We start from the raw sequence: 25,627 nt of genomic DNA, 5'->3' as shown, positions 1-25,627 counted from the left end.
TAATTTTTCATACACGCAAGATATATAAGAGAAAACAACAATCTCCAAAAATAGGAAAGAAGGAAGAGAGAAGAGGCGGGAGGGAGTCACAGCTATGCCATTGATCACTGGCCTTGGAGAGGTGGAAGACAGGGAGAGGCACAATGACCACTGGAACAGCACCGACTACCAAATATTCAAATATTCAGACCTAATCTGAAGATTAATTAAGATCTTCAGTGAATCAATAAAATGTGGGAGGGAAAAAGACATAGAAAGCAACCATAGATATCAGAGACAGTGTGGGAGGAAGGTGGGACACGGCACAGGGGGAGAGATGGGGAATCAAGGATGGGAAAAGAAAACCAAAATATACAGGAAACAAGCAATGGAAAATTATTTGCTGACAATAACACATATATTGATGTGCTTGATTGAGCCAATATACAGTGAATTCTGGATACAAAATATCATTTTGTATGCTGTGATGATGTATAGTGAATGAATGTAAATAAATAAATTTAAAGAAAAACAAAAAACAGAAAAGAAGCAGTCTTAATTTCCTTGACTTTATAGGGTAATTCTAAGGTTTAAACAAATCTTAATGCATTTAACAAAATTTGTGGAATTGTAGAAGAGGAAAAAACAGATCTTTATGCAATGACTACTATTATTTCAAACTTGAAATCTACATGATATATACATATAATTCTATCTGTCAGGGTAAAAAATAAACTTGAAATCCTGAATCTTCATAATTTGAAAACCATCATACATACAGACATACACAGGTATAAACATACTTCTAGACACACAAATACTTGGTAAAATGTCTGGTGAGACACAATCCTCTAAACAAAGTCTTGACTGAAAAAATATGTGAACTATAAGCATTTTAACTAAATGAATATCACAGATTCTCATAAATTAAATGTCGAGATGTCAAAACATAAGCCAAAGTAGGCTTGAAAATCCCTGGAGAGGTGGTTAAAGGCACTGGATTCCCACGTGGCCGACCACGGTGTGATTCCCAATCCAGTAGCTTGAAAATCACACCAGGCGCATGTGTGAGCATGCCCAGAATCCAGGAAAGACTGGAGGAAAGAGAGGATTGCGGTGTGGCAAATCCCCACCCCCGGGGGTGGGGGCTGTTCTCACTTTCCTTCTCTCTATTTCTCTCTAGCCAAGTGCACACACCCTATAGCAAAAACCTTTTAAAAAAGAAAGAAAGAAAGAAAGAAAAAGCTAGAGCAAGCTGAGGTCTAGCTAAAAACATGATTTAAAACTCATTACCTCACTTTCTCCATCTTTAAAATGGGAGGCAATATGGCAAATGGTAACAACAGAAAGAGCAAAGGGATTAATAAGATAAAGCATTTCAGTGCTTGAGTCGAAAGTGACAGATAAAGTCTAATTACTTTAAGAGTTTTCATAAACTCACTTGAACCAAAGCAAATTTGTGAAAACCCTATTTTCCTAAATGTCTTAAATGGTTTTTTTATATGATCTAACTGGTAAAATTTGCTTTATTTAGTAATCATTTAAATATTCTCTAACAAATTTAGAGCAGTATGCAAGAATAACTGTTGAGACCTTTATCTTGTGACAAGTACCAACAATAATAACTTCGCAGCCGTGTCTAACTTCGATGGATCTATAAAAGCAAATTAAAACTCCAGGATGTGGGAGCAGCAGTTAGCGTAATGGCTATGTTGCTGGACTCCCAGGAAGTGGACCGCGGTTCACCTCCTGGACCTGGTGGCTTAAAACTCACACGGGGTGCATGTGCGTGTGTGCCCAAGATCCCGAGAGGAGAATGGAGGAGAAGGGATTGCGGCCTGGCCATCCCCCCCTGGGGGGTGATTTCTCACTTTCTGTCTCCCTATCCTCTCTCTGTGTGGCGAGTGTACACGCCCTATAGCAAAAGCCTCTAAAAACAAAGCAAAAAAAAAACTCCAGGATGTTAGAATAAACATAGCTGCAAATTCTGTGCCACTCTTCCCACTGAATGGAATCTATTTCTCCTCCACTTGAATCTGAACTAATCTTTTGGCCAAAACAATATCATAGTCATAGTATCGTGTAATGTGCAAGGCAGGGCCTTAAATGATATCCAGCCTTCACCTTGTACAATGCGATTCAGAGTCAGCTGTCACATAAGAAATCAAACTACCCCTTGACCACCATGTTTCAAGGTCATAGGGAGGGAGAGCCCATGTAGAGAAGAAGAAAGGTACCAGATATGCTGTGACACCCTCTCGCGCCTTCTCACTCAAGCCAGCTAGAGTGGAAGCAGCTAAGTGAATGATCCCAGTTGTTACTATGTAAATTAGAAGCTCTGCACAGCTAAGCCTTCCAGAATGCCTGACTCAGCACCAGCACGTGACATGGTAGTTAAGGTGCTGGACCCCCACACAGCCTACTACAGTTTGAGTCCAAGACCTGGCAGCTTGCTTTCTCACTTTCCTTCTCTCTTTTTTTTTCCTCTCTCTTTCTTTGTCTCTCTCTGGTGAATGCACATGCCTTATAGCAAATATAAAAATAACAGTAATAATAAATAAAATTTAATGAATAATTATTTTTAAGAAAAAAGAATGCCTAGCTCACAAATTATAAGAAATAAAATGGTTGTTGGGACCAGCAGTTGGCGTAATGGTTATGTCCCTAGACTCCCATGTAGTCGACCATGGTTCAAGTCCCAGACCTGGTGGCTTAAACTTACACCAGGCATGTGTGTGTGTGTGCCCAAGATCCCAAGAGGAGAACAGAGGAGAAGGGATTGTGGCATGGCCATCCCCCCTGGGGGATGATTTCTCACTTTCTGTCTCTCTGTCTCTCTCTGTCTTTCTGTCAAGTGCAAGCACCCTATAGCAAAAAACCTCTACAAAAAAAAAGGCAGAAAATGGTTGTTGTCTTAAACCAGTTGCTGAATAATTTGGTATATAGCAACAGATAATCAGATCACAAGAATTATCACTATTGTCAAGAACTTAGACATATGCATCGCTTCCATAACCACAACAGATTTAAGAAAAAGACATTTTTAAAAATTCAGAAAAATATAATTAATGTTGCTCTAAAATCCTCTCAAGTAGGCAAGAATAACATCAGTGAAGGTTGTGTCAGCTATTTCAATGTCACTCAAATCACATGATTTGATACTTTCTACATCACGTCATTTCACCTCTCGTCATTAATCTCTACCACTTATTAGGGTCTCTTGGTTTCAAGCAAACCTCTTGCTTTGGTTCAGGTGCTGCACCAAACCTTGATAACCATAGTACCAGCACAGGTATGACAGGCACTTGGCTTTAATAGCTCATTCTCTAAAATTCCAGAGGGATTTGAACTTTGGAGGTGGTAGGTTAGAAGGAAGACCTGTCATTTCTGCTCTTGGGTCCTCTAGAGCAAGATGTAATCAGACGCAAGCAAACTCATCTGGGTTTGTAGGAATGTAAGAAGAGCCAACTTCCCACCAGATCTATTTATTTTGGGGTATCCCCCACCAAGCTGCTATGTCCTAAAGTTTGGCCCAGTGTATTAAGATATCCCCCACATTTATAGCAGGGTTCCCTGGGCATTGGACACCCTAGAATTTGGCTTGGGCACCTGCCACATCTGCACTGACTGTGAGAGGGATTCCTTATGTGCCTATCAGTTCCTGCTCGAAGAATTATAGGTGAACATGAAACAACACAGGGAAAGTCCTGGTCCTATAGAAGGAGGTCAGATGGGGTCAGATGGTAGCAAAGGGATAGTACAACTGGGCTCACATGGGACAGGCCCTGGATTTACATGCCAGGACCTCCCTGAGCATGCTGGGGAGGTGTGTGTAGGTGTGTGTCCCTGAGCCAAGTGGATGAGGCTGGGGTTGGGCATGATGCGAAGACCAGTTGCAGAGGCTTGCCTCTCTGTCTGTCTACCTGCCTATCTAACACTCCTCCCTCTCTCTCTCAAAGAAGAAATAAAATGAATAAACAACAACCAAAAAAACCTGACTTCCTTATAGCAAATATAAAAATAACAGTAATAATAAATAAAATTTAATGAATAATTATTTTTAAGAAAAAAGAATGCCTAGCTCACAAATTATAAGAAATAAAATGGTTGTTGGGACCAGCAGTTGGCGTAATGGTTATGTCCCTAGACTCCCATGTAGTCGACCATGGTTCAAGTCCCAGACCTGGTGGCTTAAACTTACACCAGGCATGTGTGTGTGTGTGCCCAAGATCCCAAGAGGAGAACAGAGGAGAAGGGATTGTGGCATGGCCATCCCCCCTGGGGGATGATTTCTCACTTTCTGTCTCTCTGTCTCTCTCTGTCTTTCTGTCAAGTGCAAGCACCCTATAGCAAAAAACCTCTACAAAAAAAAAGGCAGAAAATGGTTGTTGTCTTAAACCAGTTGCTGAATAATTTGGTATATAGCAACAGATAATCAGATCACAAGAATTATCACTATTGTCAAGAACTTAGACATATGCATCGCTTCCATAACCACAACAGATTTAAGAAAAAGACATTTTTAAAAATTCAGAAAAATATAATTAATGTTGCTCTAAAATCCTCTCAAGTAGGCAAGAATAACATCAGTGAAGGTTGTGTCAGCTATTTCAATGCCACTCAAATCACATGATTTGATACTTTCTACATCACGTCATTTCACCTCTCGTCATTAACCTCTACCACTTATTAGGGTCTCTTGGTTTCAAGCAAACCTCTTGCTTTGGTTCAGGTGCTGCACCAAACCTTGATAACCATAGTACCAGCACAGGTATGACAGGCACTTGGCTTTAATAGCTCATTCTCTAAAATTCCAGAGGGATTTGAACTTTGGAGGTGGTAGGTTAGAAGGAAGACCTGTCATTTCTGCTCTTGGGTCCTCTAGAGCAAGATGTAATCAGACGCAAGCAAACTCATCTGGGTTTGTAGGAATGTAAGAAGAGCCAACTTCCCACCAGATCTATTTATTTTGGGGTATCCCCCACCAAGCTGCTATGTCCTAAAGTTTGGCCCAGTGTATTAAGATATCCCCCACATTTATAGCAGGGTTCCCTGGGCATTGGACACCCTAGAATTTGGCTTGGGCACCTGCCACATCTGCACTGACTGTGAGAGGGATTCCTTATGTGCCTATCAGTTCCTGCTCGAAGAATTATAGGTGAACATGAAACAACACAGGGAAAGTCCTGGTCCTATAGAAGGAGGTCAGATGGGGTCAGATGGTAGCAAAGGGATAGTACAACTGGGCTCACATGGGACAGGCCCTGGATTTACATGCCAGGACCTCCCTGAGCATGCTGGGGAGGTGTGTGTAGGTGTGTGTCCCTGAGCCAAGTGGATGAGGCTGGGGTTGGGCATGATGCGAAGACCAGTTGCAGAGGCTTGCCTCTCTGTCTGTCTACCTGCCTATCTACCACTCCTCCCTCTCTCTCTCAAAGAAGAAATAAAATGAATAAACAACAACCAAAAAAACCTGACTTCAATGTAGAGGAAAATTTTAACCTAAGATTCAAATGTGAATTAAATTCTGTTCATTGAGCAGCATACGGTCCATTGATAAGACAGAACAAAAATTCTAGGACCAAGCACCTTTCTGGACACTTGACAGCCTGGCTGACAACAAGGCTTTACTATGCCATCTAAAACAGGTTACTGAAAAGCTTTACATGCTGAGAAGCGAAGAAAAACTATCTCTGCAAGAATACTATCATGAGTTATGGAGCCTGGACACTGAAAAAAAACTAGTTTTACTTTAAGTTATGGAATCCTCAGCTAACCAAGATACCGAATGCCACAAAACCTAAAAATAGCCTAGATTCAGACCTGGATTCAAAATAGAAATTGCATCTGTCTCCTTGAAAATCTCCTCCAGGTCATGGATAAGTACCAATAATTTTATAGATTTTCTCACCTGACAGCAAACTTCAAGTTCTCTCAGCATGAGGTTAATTTTATCACTATTTTAACATTTATGTGGCAGTTAACAAAAGTAAAATGACTTTACATTCTGACTCTGCTCATCTCCAGCGAAAGAAATCAAAGTATTAAAAAAGTGAAATGACTTGTTCTGGGAGTCCCTGTCACAGTAAATAGCATAAGCAGAACCAATGGCCTCCATCTGCAAATACTGCTTAGCTTAACAAAGGCTCACCCATTTAAGCCAACAATGGTTAAAAGGGCAATTCTGTTTTGAAATGAGATATAAAAAAACTGGATTTTTTCAGAACCATAACACCTGGAGGATGAGTTTGTTCAAAGTGATCTGTTATGCAGAATTCAACAAGAAATGGGTATTTTCTGTGTCTAGTGTACCTCAATCTTACGCACTTGAAAATGTGCAGCCAACGGTATGACAAGCATGTCACCAAGTAGGTGACATTTTGGAAGGTGCTGCTGCTGCTCAGAAGGGCAAAAACATGTATTTCTATTATCACAGTTTCAAAAGGAGTGCAAAACTGAAAAAGGAGTGTGACGGTGTGTGGGCACAGGGCTGACACAAGAGGAACAGTGTGACACCCTGTTACTATGCTAGCTGGAGCCTTGTCTGCTCACTGTCTGTCTCCAGACATAGTCATGCCAAGACAAATGAGCCTTCCAACTAAAAGATGAGTCCTGCCTGCCAGGGAAAGCCCAGGGTCCAGTGGAGAAAAACTGCGGAAGGCTTTAAAAAAAAATCAAAACTTATTTTCTTTTCCAAGATTTAATATATAAAGAACATTTCAATTTTTCAACAAGAAACATTTTCCATTCAAAAGAACAGTAAAGCCTGAACTCCAAACACTTAAATCTCCATCCTGCTACCCCATTACTTTCACTCATGCTGTTACATGCCTAATAGCAGGCATCTCTCGTTCTTAATTATTTTGTTTTCCAGGAATAATTTTTAATCCAAAGAATATCCCTCCAGCTAATTTAGCACTATGCATAAAACACTACATAAGGGGCCAGGAGATGGCGAAGTGTTTAAGGCACTGGACTCCCACATGGCCGGTTGCGATTCAAGTCTCAGACCCGACGGCTTGAAAAATCACATAGGGCGTGTGTGTGTGTGTTTGTGTGTACGCGTGCGTGCGAACACCCAAAATCCCAGGAGGAAAATGGAGAAGAGACTGCAGAGTAGTCATTCCCCCAGGAGGTAATTTCTCACTTTCCCTCTCACAGTCTCTCTCTGGGGAACACACATGTCATATGGCAAAAACCTAAAAACAAACAAACAAACAAAAACAAAAAAAGAAAACACACTTCTACATAGAAACTTAAACCAAAAATCTCTGTCATAAACTCTCTATATAGGCAAATATTAAATATTTCCTAGCTAGGGTTCCCCTGTGTTACTATTCATACAAGATTATGAACACTGACTCTGACAGAAATATGTGCAGGAAATGATTTAATGGGAAAAAATACTTAATGCAAACTATTGCAGGCTTCCCCTCACTTCATTTCACCAGAGGTCTCTGACTATCTTATTCATCTTTATTCCCCAGTAACTAGCACATAGTTGGTCCCAAAATTTAAACATGAAGCCATCATTAAATTGTCTGCCACACTGGAAACCAGACTGATAGGTTTGACTATATCGCTTTACAGATTTTTCCAAAAGACTCTCAAAAGATCTACAAATCCTCTTCCCCCTTCTTTGTACGCCTTTACCATCCACCATCAAGCCAGCCTTGCTTGTTTCACTAGTAGACAGTACCTCAAGTAATATAACCCACAGACTCTCAGCAGCCCACGAAATCGTCTGCCTGCCTGTCGCTAGCTTCTGCACTCAGTCCTTTCACTGCTACCATGTCAGTCTTCCTTCATTTCTTCACACTCCATTCAAGATTCCCAATGGTCCAATATTACCAAAAGCAAAACTCTTCAAACTTCAGTATATACAAGAACCATCAGAAGGGCTTTTTAAAACACAGTTGGGGGACCAGTAGATGGTGTAATGGTTACATTGCTGGACTCCCAGACCGGGTGGCTTAAAACTCATGTCAGGTGCATGTGCACACATGCCCAATTCCAAGAGAAGAATGGAGGAAAAGGGATTTCATCCCTCTAGGGGATGATTTCTTGCTGTCTGTCTGTCTGTCTGTCTCTCTCTCTCTCTCGTAAGAAAACAAAACAAACAAACAAAAAACCCACAGTTCGTAGAACCCCACCCCCAGAGTGTCTACTTTAGTAAGTATGAAGTAGCGATAGAAATTTGCATTTATCTTTTTTTTGAGAGAGAGAGATTTAGGACACATGCGCTCACTGGAGAGACAGAGATAGAAAGTAAAAAAATTACCCTCTCCCCCGGTGGGGATGGCCATGCAGCAATTCTTTCTCCTCCATTCTCCTCTCAGGGTTTTGGGCACCCATACACATGCATCCAGTGTGAGTTTCAAGCCGCTGGTCCAGGACTTAAACCATGGTCAACTACTTGGGAGTCCAGCGATGTAACCATTATGCCATCTGCTGGTCCCAAAATTTACATTTCTATTATGTATCCAGGTAATACTGATGCTGCTGGTCCAAGAAACATACTTCAGGACCAACAGGTAGAGTGGTGGTTAAGGGAGCTGGACTCTCACATGGCCAACCACGGTTCAAGTCCCAGACCTGGTGGCTTGCTTTCTCCCTATGCCACCCTCCCACTCTGTTCCTCTCTGATCAAATTTAAATAAATAAATGGTATTAAACAAAATAATTCTTAAAAAGAAAATAAATAAAAAAGAAACATACTTCAAGAACCACTGGCCCAAAGCAGTAATTCTCAGATACAGGATCCTAAGTAAATAAATATATCAGAATCACAGAATCCAGTATTTACCACAGCAATCTCATTCAGAAGCCCTGGAATAGGACTAAGCCTCAACTCCTAGTAAAGTCAATAAGCAGCTAGCCTCAGAAACTATTAGGCTAAAGTCACAAATGTCTTCATGATAATTAAGGGCCTTCCACAACCTACACCCAAACCTATCTATCCAAATGTATCTTCTTGTCAACAAAATTAACCTTCAGTTTCAGATAAACCGTTCTTCTTTCTTATCCCTAAATATCTTTGTCTATTTATTTCTCCTGTGCCACCTAGCAATATTATCTCCTTAGCCTTTCTATCTATCTGGAATGTGATTGCACATCCCTTCTCCCTCTGAATCATCAACAGTCATCTCATCAATCTCAGAAACCGTTCTTGATCTATCCGACATGTCCAGAATGATTATATTAGACATTACACCAACTACATTTATATTTAGTAACATTAGTTCATATGTGTTACATATCATTAGACATCCAGTTTATGGATGGGTACATAAGCCTAATATTACTCAGTACTGTGTAACCCAATATAATTTTGACAGAAGTAGAAAAGTACCTAAAAACTATTCAAAAGTTATATAACAATTTTTATTCTATAGTAGTAGCAATGGAAAATATTTAAAATAAACCTTATTCAAAAATCCTTTATTCTCAAATCTATGGATCAATAGTAAAGATCAATAGAAAAGGTAAAATCAATCAACAGACTAATTCAAGTCATACTGAAGTCATCCCTCCAAGACATGTTTAAAGAAGAAAACAAAAATGGGATAAAAAAGCAGATGGCTAAGAAAGGGAGAAAAATGAAGAGGAAAAAAGGAAAAAGGCAAAGAACATTGTCACATCTTGACATCAAACCAAATTAAATAAAATACATGATGTGAAATGTCTTTTCTAGGTATGTATTATTAGATCAGTTTTGGTTTCATGTACTTACCTGCCAAACAGCATACGCTATTGGTATATGAATGCATTAACATGAAGTAGCAACAGTAGTGTCGAGTATGCAATGTGGAGACTACAAGTGACTGATATACACAATTAGTATCACATTAATGTCTTATAAACACATCTTGTCTACCTTCACGTAAGCTGTAAAATTTCCATACATCCATACTGCAGAAAACTGAAAGGATGAGGTTCATGGGTTCAGAATAAAAATAAGTCATTTCCAGATAGTACCTGAGCTCATTAGTACCTAGTGGTGGGGGCGAAAGACGTGAGGAATGGGCAGTAAACACTAAAGGATACTAGATTTCTTTAGGGGGTTATAAAATATCCTCAAATTATATTATGGTGATGGTCACAGAAATCCATAAAAACACTAAAAAATACTGAAATCTACAGTTTAAATAGAGATTTCTATGAAATATAAATTATATCTCAAAAAAGCTGTTTACATAAATAAATAAAAACATAAAGATAGAAACCCCGAGTCAGTTTATGCATGTGATGAAAGGTCTAACTCAGTGAATAAGCCATAAATTATTTTTACATTTCCACTACTAATGAAATTCAAAGTTGCTTAGTTTATTACAATCATTTTTAATAATGGGCTTTTTTATCAAAATGCAGGAATTATATACATTTGACAAATCTAAAATACAGTTAAAATAAGTATCATATCTTACTTTGTGCAAAACCACAATTAATTCATTATGATAGTATCATAAATAGGATTGAATTTAGAACATTAGGCCCATTTTGCCAGTAATGAGACATAATAAGTATTTGGAAAGTATTTTATAAACTTGCCAGAGTGGGAATACCTAGCCCATAACATATTACCTAGGGGATTGATGGACTCAAGTTTTACATGTCATAAGTTCTATGGGCCCAGCTTCTCGGCACAGTCATGAGCAAACTAAATGGCAATGCTGGAAGCCACATGGCCAATGTCAGGTTCGGATCCCTGGGTCAGCCTGAAAACCTGCCAGGTAATAATGCACATGCCCAATATCTTCATGAACTAGAGAGCCAGGGAAGCAGAGAATCACAGCGTGGTAAGATTCCATGGAGAGGGTGCTTCTCTCTGTCTTCTCGTATTCTCTCTCTTTTGTGTACACACAATGCACATACACACATATATACACTGCCTATCATGAATAAAATGAACTTTTTTTTAAGAGTCCTAAGTACTATGATCTAAATAAGTCCATTTGATAATATTATCTATTCTAATAATATCTGATATGTTTGTGAAATACTATTTTATTAGTATGTCAGGATATGTCTTTCCATTCTTATATTTTTCATCTATCTTTATATTTAAAGTATGTCTTTTAAACCTAAAATGAGAAATATATATCCAAAAAGAGGGAAAAGGAATATATTTTTTGGGGGGGAAGGTTTTTGCTATATGGCACATGCACTTGCCAGACAGACAGAGAGAGACAGAGAGACAGAAAGCAAGAAATCACCCCCCCGGGGGTATGGCCACACCACAATCCCTTCTCCTCCATTCTCCTCTCGGGATCTTGGGCATGCCCGCACATGCGTCTAGCATGAGGTTTAAGTCACCGGGTCCGAGACTCGAACCGTGGTCGACTATGTGAGAGTCCAGCGACATAGTCATTATGCTAACTGCTAGTCCCTAAAAGGAATGTATTTTTCAAAATTGTCACTGTTATAAAAGGAAAAGAAAAGCTAGAAATGTTCAAGTCTAAAGGAAAGTAAATGTAATATCTGATTCTAGACTGGTGTATCTACCCAAGAGGTCGACTGCTAGATGGGACACTACTGGTCAGCTAGCAAAACTAAAATATATCTGACAGTAAATCAGATCACCTGCTGTTACTTTTCATCGAAAACTATGAGTGTATACATATAGTCAAAGAAAAAGCAATTGCTGAAGTAGTAAAATGTAGTTATAACCAAACTGAGAAAGAGATACATGGTTGCTCTTTGTTCTATTCTTATTCTTACAACTTTTATAAAATTTTGAAATTATTTAAAAGAAAAAAATATTAAAAGTACATAAAATGTCTCTTGGAATGGCATGGTTGGGTCTTTTTAATTTCTAAATACAGTATGATCTCTGCTTTATAACTGAAGTATTCAGTCCATCTTCACTTAATGTTATTAATACAGATGTACTGTGGAACCTTCAAAAAGTTTGTGGAAACAGAATTTAAGTATGAGTCTATTTTAGTGAAAAAAAAAATCTGAAATCCATACTCAGTTTTTTCATAATAAGCATTCCCCTTGAAGTTTTTGAAGACACCCCATGTAGGTCTAGCATCTTGCTATTTATATTCTATTCCTCTTACGTTGCCTTGATTCTTTATGTTTTCTTTCTTCTTTGTTCTTTTTTGGTGTCCTGCTTTCTTTTTAATTAATTAAATATTCATTTATTGTGTAATATTATTCCTTCTAAGGAATTTTTCAATAAACATCTATTTTACAGTTTTAGTGATTGCCCGAGAGAGTAAACCAAGCATCTTGGACCAGCAGGTGGTACAGTGGTTAAGGTGCAGGATTCCCATACGACCAATCACAGTTTGAGTCCCAGACCTTTTAGATTGCTTTCTCGTGTTCTCTCTCTCTTTCTCTGTCTCTGTCTCTTTCTGGTCAAACTGAAAAATAATAATAAAATTAAATAATCCTTTAAAAATATAAGCATCTTTTTTTTAGAGAGAGAGGTTTTTTGCTATAGGGTGCGTGTGCTCACCAGACAGACAGAGACAGACAGAGAGACAGAAAGCGAGAAATCACCCCCCAGGGGGGATGGCCACACCGCAATCCCTTCTCCTCCATTCTCCTCTCGGGATCTTGGGCACGCACGCACACGCGCCCGGCCTGAGTTTTAAGCCACCGGGTCCGGGACGCGAACCGCGATCGACTACATGGGAGTCCAGCGACATAGCCATTACGCTAACTGCTGGTCCTCAAAAATATAAGCATCTTAAACTTCTCGCAGTCTGTCCTAAACATTATACTTCTTCAGGTATGACGTAAAACATTTAAAACAGCACATTTTCATGACCTTATTCCCTTCCTTTGTTCAATTACTGTCATGCATTTTACTCCCAAATACATTATAAACTTCATATATCTTTCTTGCTTTAAACAGAAATTAAGAAATTTCATTGAACAATAATAAAGAGACTAAGAGATGAAAAAAAGTATTTTATTTTTGCCCACATATTTACCATTTTTGGCCCTTTTAATCTTTTCCTATAGATCTGAGTTACCATCTGGTATCATTTCCCTTCAGCTTGAAAGATGTTCTATATCATTTCTTGAAGTGCAAGAGTACTGGTAACAAATTCTTTCAGCTTTATTTCATTTGAAAATGTCTCTATTTTACCTTCATTTAAAAAATTATTTTCATTTGGTATAAGTTATTGGTTTTCCCAGCACTTTGAAGATGACGTTCACTGATTTCTGGTTTGCACTGTTTCTGATGAGAAGTCAGTGATCATTTTAATCAATGTTTCCCAGTGGGCAAGCTGCCTTCTTCCCTTTGATATTCAGCAATCTAATAATGATGTGTCTACGTGTTGGTTTTTCTTTTTGTTAATCTTTCTTGGAATTTGTTCAGTTTTTTGGACCTGTGGGTTTATATTTTTAACAGATTTGGAAATTTTGTGCTCATTATTTCTTCTGATATTTTTCTCCCCCAGTCTCTATGGCCCCTCTTCTTTCATACCTTCAATCTTTACACAATGCTTAGACTGCATGAACTTTCTTAGGATATTATGCCTTTGTTCATTTTTCTTCTTGGAATATTTTCCCTCTGTGCTTCTTGAATGGCTTAGATTGAGCTGTCTTCAAATCACTAATTTTTTAAAAGAATTATTTTATTTAACTTTATTTATCTATTTATCTATTTATTTTTTATTTTTAATTTGACTAGAGAGGGATGGGGGTGGGGAAAGAGAGAGAGAGAGAGAGAGAAAGCAAGCTGCCATGTTAGGAACTCCAACTCATTCGGCCATGTGGGAATCCAGTACTCTTAACTACCACACCACCTGCCGGCCCCAAATTCACTAAATTCTTTTTGCTATAGCATGCATACAATCTCCTGCTTAATCCATCTGGTGAATTTTTCACTTCAGATATTAATTTTTATCAAGTTGTTTAAATCTTGGTTATGAGTCATGAGTCCTGATTTATCGCAAGCACAACAACAGTATGCTAGACATTGCATATGTTTCATTATTGAGAACCTGGATTATGTTCCCTTACTTTAGAGATAGTTTTGTTCTGTTAGGCAGTTCATTTACAGGTGGGTTGGGCTAATACCACACTCATGGTTTGAAGCTTTGTTATGTAAGAGCTATCAGTAGCCCTTTTTAATGGCTAGGATAGCCTTATTCTTAAGGCATGGCCTTTCTGAGGTCACAGCAGAAAGCACAGGATGTTCAGTGAACTCTCCCCAGGATGGCTGGTCTCAACTCCAATATAGCTGAGCATTTGTAACTTCTGGAATCTTCATTGAGCTTGCAGTTCCATGGTAGCCATTTTTTGCTAAGGTTTGTGGTGCGCACAGCTTCAGGAGGACCAAAAACCTCGATGCTGCTCGGTTTTTTAGATTTCTGGGGTTCCTTCTGTGTTCTATGCCATTCTCTCCATTATCCTAACCTACAAATCCAAGCTGCCTCCACGTGCCTGAACTCTGATCTGCTTCCTCTGCTTAAAGAGTCTGCTACTGTCTACCTGGGCTTCATTTCCCTGTGCCACAGATTCAGAGTGCCCCCAAGGAGACCAGGGATCAGTGTGGAACTCACTGCATGTGTTCTCTCCTCTCTTCTCAATGTGAACGGCCTGCATCCCTCCAGCGTTATAGTTGCTTATGATAAAAAGCAACATCATCATGGCCAGGACCAGAAGTCCCTAATTCTAACAATTTTTAAATAGCTTTGAAAATCTATTATTTTATTCTGAAAATAAACATGTGATATGAAGGCATATGTTATTTCCATAAGACAAATTAGCAAAGCAAAATATAAAATGTTAGCTAAACAGCTTCCAATCCTAAAAGATATTTCATTCAAGACACAAATATTCATCAACCACCTATTATGGGCACATGGTAACTGGCATAGCAGTAAAAAGAACTCAGGGAACGTAATCTCAATCCATACTGTTTCTACTGAATCATAAATAAAGAATACAGACTGTAAAACAAACAAACAAACAAAAGTCTAATAAATGACATCCAAGCATCAATCATTGAACCCACCAGCAGTGTGCCTATACCCTCAAAAATGACTATAATTTACATTCATGATTTATTTTTCCTGACATGCAAGTAATTTCATTCCTACATAGTTACATTTTCCAATTCACTGCATATACTTTTTATTCATGTTAGTAGATGCTAGCAAAGCAAGTCACTTCTAGGTCAACCTTGTTTTAGCTTACTCTTAATTGTATTTCTAATTTTCATCTGGCCAAATCAAATATATTTGCTGGAATATAGAAAGAAAGTTTAATATGATTTCTAAGCACCATCTCGAATGCATCATACCAAATATAAAAATCATCCCTCCAATGTTCTATAAATAAAGAGGCACTTTTATACTTTTCAGGTCTAGTCTTATCTCTTAAAATTCAAGTTTTTGATCTGTCATTTAACCCAGTATATTGACTGTAGGAAAAATGTCAACATGTTTATAAAATAGTGTTTAAGAACATTTTATCATTTATTACCTTAATACATGATTAATTTCAATGAACTAAAGTACATTACAACTTTACTTGAAGAAAGTCAGATATTGTACATCTTTTACTGCTATAGATTGAGAATCTACTTTTATTTTCTAAGCCTAATCAAAACAAGTGTGCCCAAAGGTCATTTCACGAGACTAGTAGATGGCATAATGATTATGTCACTAGACTCCCACATGGTCGACTTTGGTTCGAGTCCTGGTCTCAGCGGCTTGAAACTCACACTGGGTGCATACGCGTGCATGCCCAAGAATCCCAAGAGGAGAATGGAGAAAAAGGAATTGCAGCACGGACATTCCTCCTCAGAGGTAAGTTCTTGCTTTCTGTCTCTCTGTCTCTCAAGTGAGCACACACACCCTATAGCAAAAAATCTCTCTTAAAAATGGGGGGAGGAAGATCCAGCAGGTGGCATGGTGGTTAAGGCAATGGATCCCACACAACTGAATCTGAGGTTCAAGTCCCAGATCCAGTGGCTTAAAAAACACATCAGACATATGCGTGTGTGTGTGTGTCCAAAATCCTGAGAGGAGAATGGAAAAGGACTGCGGTGTGGCATTCCCTCCTGGTAGGGGAGGAGGGTGATTTCTCATCTTCCCTCTCCCTGTCTCTTTGGCAAGAGCATATGCCTAGAGTAAAAATCTTTAAAAAAAAAAAAAATTTAATGTCTTTTGAAGATGGTAGAAGTGACACCAACATTATCACCTTTAAATGGAAGCATTACTTTCTCATCCTGTGTACGAGTCTTAAGGCAATATTTCAGTTGGCTGATTTTATTATTGTTCTGAACGGCTAGTCTATCCAGATGACACCCTCTGTAACAGAGCCTTACCCGAAGAACAGCTTGGATCTTCACCCACACATCCGCCATGTCATACAATTTGACCTCCTCCTGCTGAGGCAGTGGTGTCACGACAGTGTCCTGCAGGTATCCCAGGACCACAGAGTGTGCAGTGGCTACGGCATTAAACTTGTCAAACAGCAGCTCCAACAGTTCTAGGAGTAACCTAGTGCCAAAAACAAATAAATAAATAATATTTACACACACACACACACACACACACACATACACACACAGAAGATTTACAATGGCCTGCAAGAAAAACATCAAGTTAAGGTGAAGTAGCAGATTAACATGTAAAGACGATAAACATTAGATTTCAACAGATTTGATGTCAGATAGTTTTGTTTTGTTTTTTTTTTTGTGGAGAGATTTTCACTGTAGGGCGCATGCGCTCGCCAGACAGAGAGAGACATAGAGACAGAAAGCGAGAAATCACCCCCCAGGGGGGATGGTCATGCCGCAATTCCTTCTCCTCCATTCTCCTCTTGGGATCTTGGGCACGCACGCACACGCGCCCGGCGTGAGTTTTAAGCCACCGGGTCCGGGACACGAACCGCGGTCGACTACGTGGGAGTCCAGCGACACAGTCATTACGCTAACTGCTGGTTCCCTTGATGTCAGATAGTTTTAAAATCTAAGCAACTTTTTAAAACTGATCCAAGTCTGTGTTTCCTCTACTATAAAATGGAAATGATGTAGGAATTTTAAAACCAATTATAATGTCTTGAAACCAGGAACTCAATAAGCATCTGCTTCTTTGTTAATATATTTCAGTGATTACAATACTACTACTATGCACCCATATAAACAGCTTCTCCAAGGAATCCAGTCAATTTCTTCAGATAACACTTCTGATGCTATAAGGAATATGCTATTCCCTAGCAATAAATTGGACACTTTGGTAAGGATAATAATCCTTTTAGTCATAAAAAGCTGTGCTTATACCATTCAAATGTATGGCCTGGAGAAAAACACACACCTGCCAAGCAACCTGACTTTCACCACAGGGGGCAGCTTAGGCATCCACATTATCTCATTTGTCATAGCAAGATATGCTGGACACATATTATTACATCAATTTTATATACTCAAGGACGCACGGTGAGGTTGCAAGGCAGTTGGGCCTAGAACAAAAGTTGATTTCCATGTCAGTGCATTTCACCATCTCCCTCTATGGTTCTAGAATGTAGATGCAAATGTAGGGACGGCTCAGAGCTTTATGTCACGGGTGCAAAATAAATCCTCAGCGCTGAGCCTGACAGCTTCACTGATCACTCAGGTCTGGAATCAACCTTTCTGCCTCTCAACTTGTGTACTACATATTTTATCCCACTTTTAAGGAATCTATCATATGCAGCTCACATATGTGGCTCAATAAATGTTAGACACGTTTATTTATATATAGACATTCGCCTCTCTCCTTCATTATTAACTCTCAGGTTCACACCACCTTGTGCATCTCTGTATACTTAGCAGCACCGAGAACAATGATCAGCAAATATTTGCTGAATGAATTTAATGTGTTTACTATGAACAAGTATAGAAAATCTCGGAATGTGAGCTATATTGTATATTGTGTCCATAGTTCTTAAAGAGACTGATAAAGTCAACCTGGAAAATGGAATACAAAAATAGAAGAGCTTGCCAGCAGTATCAATTTACAAATTTTATTAGTATAAATAAGAAGTTAATAACTATAATCTCGCCAAAATGGATATGTTATCTATTACTATGGCTTCTTTACTGCCCAATTATTATAATTAATGTGCTAATGTGATAGCCCACAACTCTCTTATGCTAAAACCCTAATATCTGTTTGACATTGTAATTTAGACAAGACAGAATCAACAGAATTTGTGCAGTAATCCCACTCCCGAATATACCTGATATAATCTAGAAATTACATACTGTATTTGTAAATAGAAGCTCTTCTACCTTTTGAGTAATGATTTTTCTACATTCTTTTCTCATCTGCATTATTAGAAAACTACTAAAATTGTAACAGAAAGAAGTACAAAATGCAGAAGAATGTGTCAACACACAACAATTGAAATGGCTGATTCAGTGCAATGTATATCAGTGTATAGCTGATATCTGGTACACTATAAATACCTGGATACGTGAAGGTTCTACTTTCCAAGTAAACATTTATGTAAGCATGAAAGACTGCTTCCTAGATAGGAATCCATAGATGATACAAGTATTTTTTAGTGCTGGGTAGCAAAATAAGAAAAATAAGAAAGATGGCATATGGTTACGTCGTTGGAGTCTCACATGGTTGACTGTGATTCGAATCCCAGACCTGGTAAATTGAAATTCATGCCGAGCACGTGTCTGTCTGTGTGTGTGTGTGTGTGTGTGTGTGTGTGCGCGTACCCAAAATCACAAGAGAAGAATAGAAGAAAAGGGATTACAGCATGGCCATCCCCCCAGGGGGGCGATTTCTCCCTTTCCATCTCTCTGTCTCTTGCTCTGTCTCTCTGGCAAATGTATGCACCCTACAACAAAAATCTCTCTTTCAAAAACAAAACAAAACAAAACAAGACAAAATGAAAAAAGGCGAACAGGCCCAATCTGGTAGCGTCGGAGTGGTGCTAAGGTTTGATTCCAACCAACCCAACCTAAACAGGCTTCCTATAGTGGCACATACCTGCAATCCTAGCTTGGGGATGAGGGCAAAAGTATTGTGACATGGAAAAACACTCACTCCTCTCTCTCTCCACACGTCCTTCCCACACCTTTGTGGCTCATGCTGTCTCATGCACTATTTCATTCTCTTTCTCTCTCTCATTAAAATAATAAATAAATAAAAAATAAAAAGTGTTGGTGAAGATGTAGAGAAATTGGAACTCTCTTGCAATTCGAACAGGAATGTCAAATGGTACAGCTGCCTCAGTAAAAAGTCTGGCAATCTCTCAAGATATTCAACACTGCATCACTATCTGCACCCCATGACTCCACTTCTAGATACAAGTCCATGAGACATGAAACATATATGCACACAGGAACTTGTATGCAAATGTTCACATCAACATTACTCGGAACTGCAAAAAGATGGAAACAATCCATCAACTGATGAATGGATAAAGAAAACATGGTATTGGGCCAGGAGGTGGCATGGAGGCTATGGTGCTAGATCCCATGTGGCTAGCTAGGCAGTTCAAGTCCAAGACCTGGCAGCTTGAAAATCCCACTGGGCACATATACATGCACACCCAAAATCCCGAGAAAAGACTAGAGGAGAAGGGACTGTGGTGTGGCCATCCCCCTGGGGGATGATTTCTTACTCCCCTCTCTGTCTTACTCTCTCTCCCCAGCAAGCACATGAAACCTATAGCCAAAAAAATAAATAAAATAAAATGAAATATATTTTTTCTTAAAGAATTGCTTTATTTAACTTTATTTATTGATTCTTTAATTCATTCTTTTTTTTTTTTTGCTGAAGAGGTTTTTGCTATAGGGCACGTGCGCTCACTAGACAGACAGAGACAGAGAGATAGAAAGCGAGAAATCACCCCCCGGGGGGATGACCACGCCGCAATCCCTTCTCCTCCATTCTCCTCTCGGGATCTTGGGCGCACACGCACACGCGCCCAGCATGAGTTTAAGCCACCGGGTCCAGGACTCGAACCACAGTTGACTACGTGGGAGTCTAGCGAATTAGTCATTATGCTAACTGCTGGTCCCGTCAGTCATTCATTTATTATTTTAATTTGACCAGAGAGGGACAGTGTAAGAAAGAGAAAGGGAAAGTGAGAAACCCAGCTGCCAGGCCCAGGACTCAAACTGCAGTCAACCATGTGAGAGTCCAATACCCTTAAGCACCATGGCATCTACCAGCCCACAAAAGAGGTATTTTAAAACAGAATATTTTTCACCATAAAAAGCAATACAGGGGCCAGCAAATGACATGGTGATTAAAGGCACTAGACTCCCACATAGCTGACCATGGTTCGAGGCCCAGACCTAGAGGCTTGTTTTCTCTCTCTCTCTCTCATAGGCATACGTGCCCGAGAGCAAATTAAAAAATAATAATAAAAATAAAAAATCAAAAGCAATATAGTATTTATACATGGTACAAGAGAAACATATTTTAAAAATATTATGCTAAATGAGCAACATCAGTCACAGAAGACAATATACTGTACTGTTCTATTTATATGAAATATCTGGGATAGACAAATTTATAGAAATAGAAAATAAATTAGTGGTCACTTTAGGATAAGGGTGGGTGGGAAGTGACTGATAAAGAATACAGAATTTATTTTTTGATTTTTTTTTTTTTAAGATCCAGCACTTCTCCTGCAGTGAAGAGGAAAAACCCAGAAAGTTGCTGTTTCAAAGTGAAGTATCATGAAAGCCTAGTCTTCTGAATTCTTACTACCAAGAGGATGCTAACTTTTTTCTTTGCTTCATTTGGCTTCTGTTTGTTTCTCCTTCTTACATAAAAAATATGGAGGAAAAAATATATATATTTTTTTCATTCTTTCCTAGCACTGATACTTTCTAGACCTTTAATTAAGAAAAATATCCCTCAGCTTCTCCAAGTGTTCAAATCTGCACTGATACCTGTTCTGGTGCCTCACAGCGCTGCTGAAACGATCAAATTAAACCTCAGAAAGGACAGCAGGAACGTGCTGCTCATGCTGCTCAGAGGAAGCCAGATCTCACAATGCAACTGTGGCGTGAATCCCTAGCCCAAGCAGCCTGAAAACAAGGTGGCACAAGTCCCAGTGCCCAAAATCCAATGTGCTGGAAGACTGTAAGGAAGAGAACTGAAGCATGACCAGATCCTATGGAGGGTGCTTGTTTTTTGTGCATGTGTACACGCTCGCTCGCTCTCTCTCTCTCTCTCTCTCACACACACACACACACACCTTCTCACATGTCTGCCCACGCACTTTACCATGAATGGGGGCATGGGGGTCTAAAACAAAACCAAATAGATTTTAAAAACTATGGGAGGAAAAAAAGGACCAGCTGGTGGCCCTAGTGGTTAAGGTGGCTGGATCCCACACGGCTGGTTGTGTGGTTATTGTCATAGAGGCACAGGTGTGTGAGTGCTCAAAATTTTGAAGAGGGACACAGAGACAGAGGGATTGCAGTGTGACCATTTCCTACAGGGGGCCTGCTTTTTGGCACTCCCTCTTGCTTACTGTCTCCCTCTGGTTAGTGCATGTGCCTCTGGCAAATTAGAAGGAAGGAAGGAAGGAAGGAAGGAAGGAAGGAAGGAAGGAAGGAAGGAAGGAAGGAAGGAAGGAAGAAAAGGGGCTGGCCCATAGCACAGTGGTTAAGCACCATACAACATGAACCAGATACCACATGGCTGACTACAGTTCAAGTCGCAGCCCCAGTGGCACACTGTGTGTCTGTGTGTGTATGAGTACGTGTGTGTATATGAGTGCGTGTGTGTGTGTGTGTGTGTGTGTGTGTGTGTGGATGCAACCACACCCCAATAAGGGTGATTTCTCTGGCAAATGTATACACCCTTGGGCAATTAAACAAATAATATTTTCATTTTTTTCTAAAAACAAAATAAAATTGTTCTTTAAAAAGGGAAACAAAAGAAAATGGATAGAACTACTTGAGGCGACAGTACAATAGTACAGAGATGGGAGGGCATGGGATTCCTTTGTCTCAGTTTCCAGCTTGGGTGTCAATGAAGACAACGGTTACCTTTCCTGAGAGAGAGGAAATTGAAGACAGAAATTCTGAAGGAGAGCTGTTGAGTTTGGATCTGTACATGTGAAGTTGAAGGTGTCAGGTCCTTAGTTACTTGGGTATGCAGGTCTGGAGCTCAGGAGAGAGGCTGATACTAGAAACTCAAAAAGTGATAAATATTTGAGAGGATGAGATCACTCAGGGATAATATGCAGAATAAGAAAAGCAAGTGCGGTCCAGAGTCGGCGCTCCAGGAAACCACAGCACGGAGAAGATGATTAGAAAGGAGCTGGAGAGGAAGAAGGAAGCCAGGGATAATATTTAGTAGGCAAAAGAGAAGAGAATATCAGCAGAGGCAAGGGCTACAGTGAGATCAGGTAAAGTAAAAGAGAAATTTACAGCTCACAGGTCCCAGTGACCTTGGGAAGGAGGGTGTCGCTGGAGCACAGGGAGTGCGATGAGCAGTGAATGGATAATAAGGAGAAAGAAGCTGAAGTCAACCACACACTTTACAAAGGCACACCCACCGTGCCTCCCCAGCATGGACACTCCTGAAAGAAGAAAAGGAAAAAGTAAGAAGACTCTCCAGATGCATCAAAGAATAAAAGAGATTAGGAATCACTCACATAAACAGGATGTAAATCTGCATTAGTCTGGCCCAATTTAAAGCTACCAGAACAAAGTGGAATACGTTGTTAATATTCATGTACACTCTCTAACTGCCCACACAACACGAGACTGAGAAAACAAGTGTGCATGATCTGCAGACACACACAGGATGACGTAAACACACACAGCCCCACTAGAACCACTCCCTGCCCCTCTCCCACCATGAAATATTAAATAAAGGGAGAAATAAAACATTATGTTGCAGCCAGCACAGTGGCTTAAATCCTGTTAGGATCAAGGTTTTCACCACTGATCTAAAAGACAAAAGAACAGGCAAGATCATTAAATTACCTGATAATTCCTTAAACTGAATTGAATTAGAAAAGGCCTAAGAACCATGGAGATTTGAATTCATTATAATTTCTATCCTTCAGAAAAAAAGTAACAATGCACATACACATCCTACTCTTGCAGGGTATTATTTCCACAGCCACGAAATTATATGCAATATAACAGTCCCGCTGGTGGAAAAAAACTACCGACTCAGGACGGCAATATAGTATGATGCTGGTATGAAGCACAGGCGTGAGAAGCCGAGTCTGGAGCACAGACTCTGCCAGACGGATAGTGGACATTCAATACGTCAGGAGACGTCTCCAAATCTCAGGTTCCTTCATCACAATTTCCTAATTCCAAATTGACTCTGAGGATTACATGAAAAAAGTGTGTGAAGGCATATAAAAAAGGCAGATTAAAAGTAATAATACATTGATTTCTGCGGCTTTAATAGTTACTGTCTAGGTGGCAAAAAATGAAAACAAGATTTTCCAGGTATTTCCAAAGCCCACCTATGTCTCTGTCCTTCCCACAGCCAGGATAGTAAAGTCCTCCTTGTATATCACTAAATACACTGTATCATTCTTTTTAAAAAAAAAAAAAAAAAAGAAGAAGAGAGAGAGAGATCAGCGGAAGGCATAATGGTTACGTCGCTGAACTCCCGCAGTTCGGTTCAAGTCCCTGACCCAGCGGCTTAAAACTCACACCGTCATGTGTGCATGTGTGCCCAGAATCCTGAGAGGAGAATAGAAGAGAAGGGATTGTGGCTTGGCTTGGACCAAGGGGTGATTTCTCACTTTCTGTCTCTCTGTCTCTCCGGCGAGCACACATGCCCTACAGAAAAAATTCCTAAAAACAAAACAAAAACCTTCCTTGATTAAATTAGTTAGATTTGGGTTTCTATCACTTTTAACCAAAAGAGGACTAAGTCATAGAATAAGAGCCAATTCTCTCAGTCTCCTGTGACTCTTTAGTCTCTCTAAACAAAAACAGATTACTACAATGAGCTGGTTCGAATGATAAAATAGCTACACGCAGAATCCCCTGGGCTACAATGTGGACAGAATATATTTAATGTCTCGCTGTTACCACACCTCTCCCTAACACAAAGTCCAGTGTTCAGAGAAGAGAAAATACTCAAATTCTGTGGGTGACTGAGTAAAAAGACAGCAGTATTAGAAGCCTACGCCTGAGCCAGCCAGGTGATGTGGTGATTAAGATGGCTGGATCCTATAAGGCTGACTGTGCAGTTCGAGTCCTGGACCTGGAGGTTTGGAAAACATGCTGGATGCATTCCCAAAGGGATTATGGCACGCCCATGTCCCTACAGGGTGCTTTCCCACTTTGTCTCTCTCTTCTCTTCTGTCTGTCCTCCTCTTTCTCTCTCTGTCTCTTTCTCTCTCTAGCGAGTACACATGCCCTATAGCAAAACTAAAAACAATCTAGGACTAAAGATACTGACGGGGGTACTTCCTCTGCATGGGACAACAACTAATACTGAAAGTAAGGCTGAAATGAGACGAAGAGGATGGCAACATGGATGGCAACTATGACAACCATTCTCACAGTAGCCACTCTCTCCTAATTATTTATGATGATTAGCAAACAGTCCCTGTTTTAAATGTTTTCCTTGAATTATCTCATTTAATCCTCAGGACAACTCTATGAAGAAGAAAATGCTTTTTTTACAGAAAATGAGAAATCACAACCCCCGCTCCCCCGACACCCAGAGGATGGCCACACCACAATCCCTTCTCCATTTTCCCCTCTGGATCTAGGGCACATATGTACATGTGCCTGGCATGAGTTTTAAGCCACTGGATCCAGGATTCAAACTGCGATCAACTATGTGGAAGTCCAGTAAAGTAACCATTAGGCCATCTGCTGGTCCCAAAGGAAATATTTTTATCCTCATTTTAGAGACAAAGAAAGAAAACTAAAGCTAGAGAAAAGAAGAGAATCAAGGACACCATTCTAGAGAATATCCCTTCCTACAAGCGTTTTTAAGAAGGAAACAATTTAAGAAAAGAAGCCAAAGAAAGAGGTAATTGCTATTCTACAATACCAAGAAAGTCAAGGCTAGGCAGGACAGCGATAGAACCATCTATATTGCCATGACTTTCTCACTACAAACAGGTTTTCCACCCAAGCATTCGACTACAAACAGCTCTTGTTTAAATCTCAAATAATTATTCTGCTCATCCAACAGACACTCTTCCTTCCCCGGCTGCGGCACTTGTTTCCGCTGGCCACTCAGTCCTGTGTGAAACACTGACTTCCCCCGGCTCCACCACCCTAACTTCTGCTTGCCTTCCACCTCCTCAGCCTGTTCCTTAAATCCTGTCTGTAAACTCTTCTCAAGCCTCACACTCTTCATTCACCATACGTCTTCCTTTCATTATCCACCTGCTAACAACTCACAGTTCTCTCTCTCAGCTGCATCCCTCCCTTGAGCTGCAGACCCCAAACGCAACAAGACTTACATGAAACTCATCAGAGTCCTCCTCAAACCTGCTTCTCCATGTTCCTGTGAATGGGGCAACTCGCCCCAGCAAACAATCCTCAGCTCCCGCCCCCCATATCCACGCAACCGTAAACTCCCTTTATTTCTACCTCCTATCTTTAATGTGGACCCACTGCATGCCACTGCCACTGTCACCCTGCTAACACTGGCACTATCATCTTCTGGGGTATATTAAAACCACCCTCACTAGTCTCCTTGCCTCCTGT

General features: G+C 39.9%; 1 protein-coding gene across 1 annotated transcript in view; it reads right to left on the bottom strand.

Annotated features, from left to right (window-relative positions):
• EXOC4 (exocyst complex component 4) overlaps positions 1-25,627 on the bottom strand; it is a 923,760-nt gene that overhangs the window by 777,022 nt on the left and 121,111 nt on the right. Inside the window, exon 7 of the mRNA XM_006144991.1 lies at positions 16,280-16,454. Within this exon, the coding sequence (XP_006145053.1) occupies positions 16,280-16,454 (175 nt within the window). The remainder of the gene's footprint in view (positions 1-16,279; positions 16,455-25,627) is intronic.

The sequence above is a fragment of the Tupaia chinensis genome, unplaced genomic scaffold, assembly GCF_000334495.1.
Source record: "Tupaia chinensis unplaced genomic scaffold, TupChi_1.0 Scaffold000140_1, whole genome shotgun sequence".
NCBI lineage: Eukaryota > Metazoa > Chordata > Mammalia > Scandentia > Tupaiidae > Tupaia > Tupaia belangeri.
Note: the sequence above shows the minus strand (reverse complement) of the source record. Positions and strands in the feature narration are given on the sequence as shown.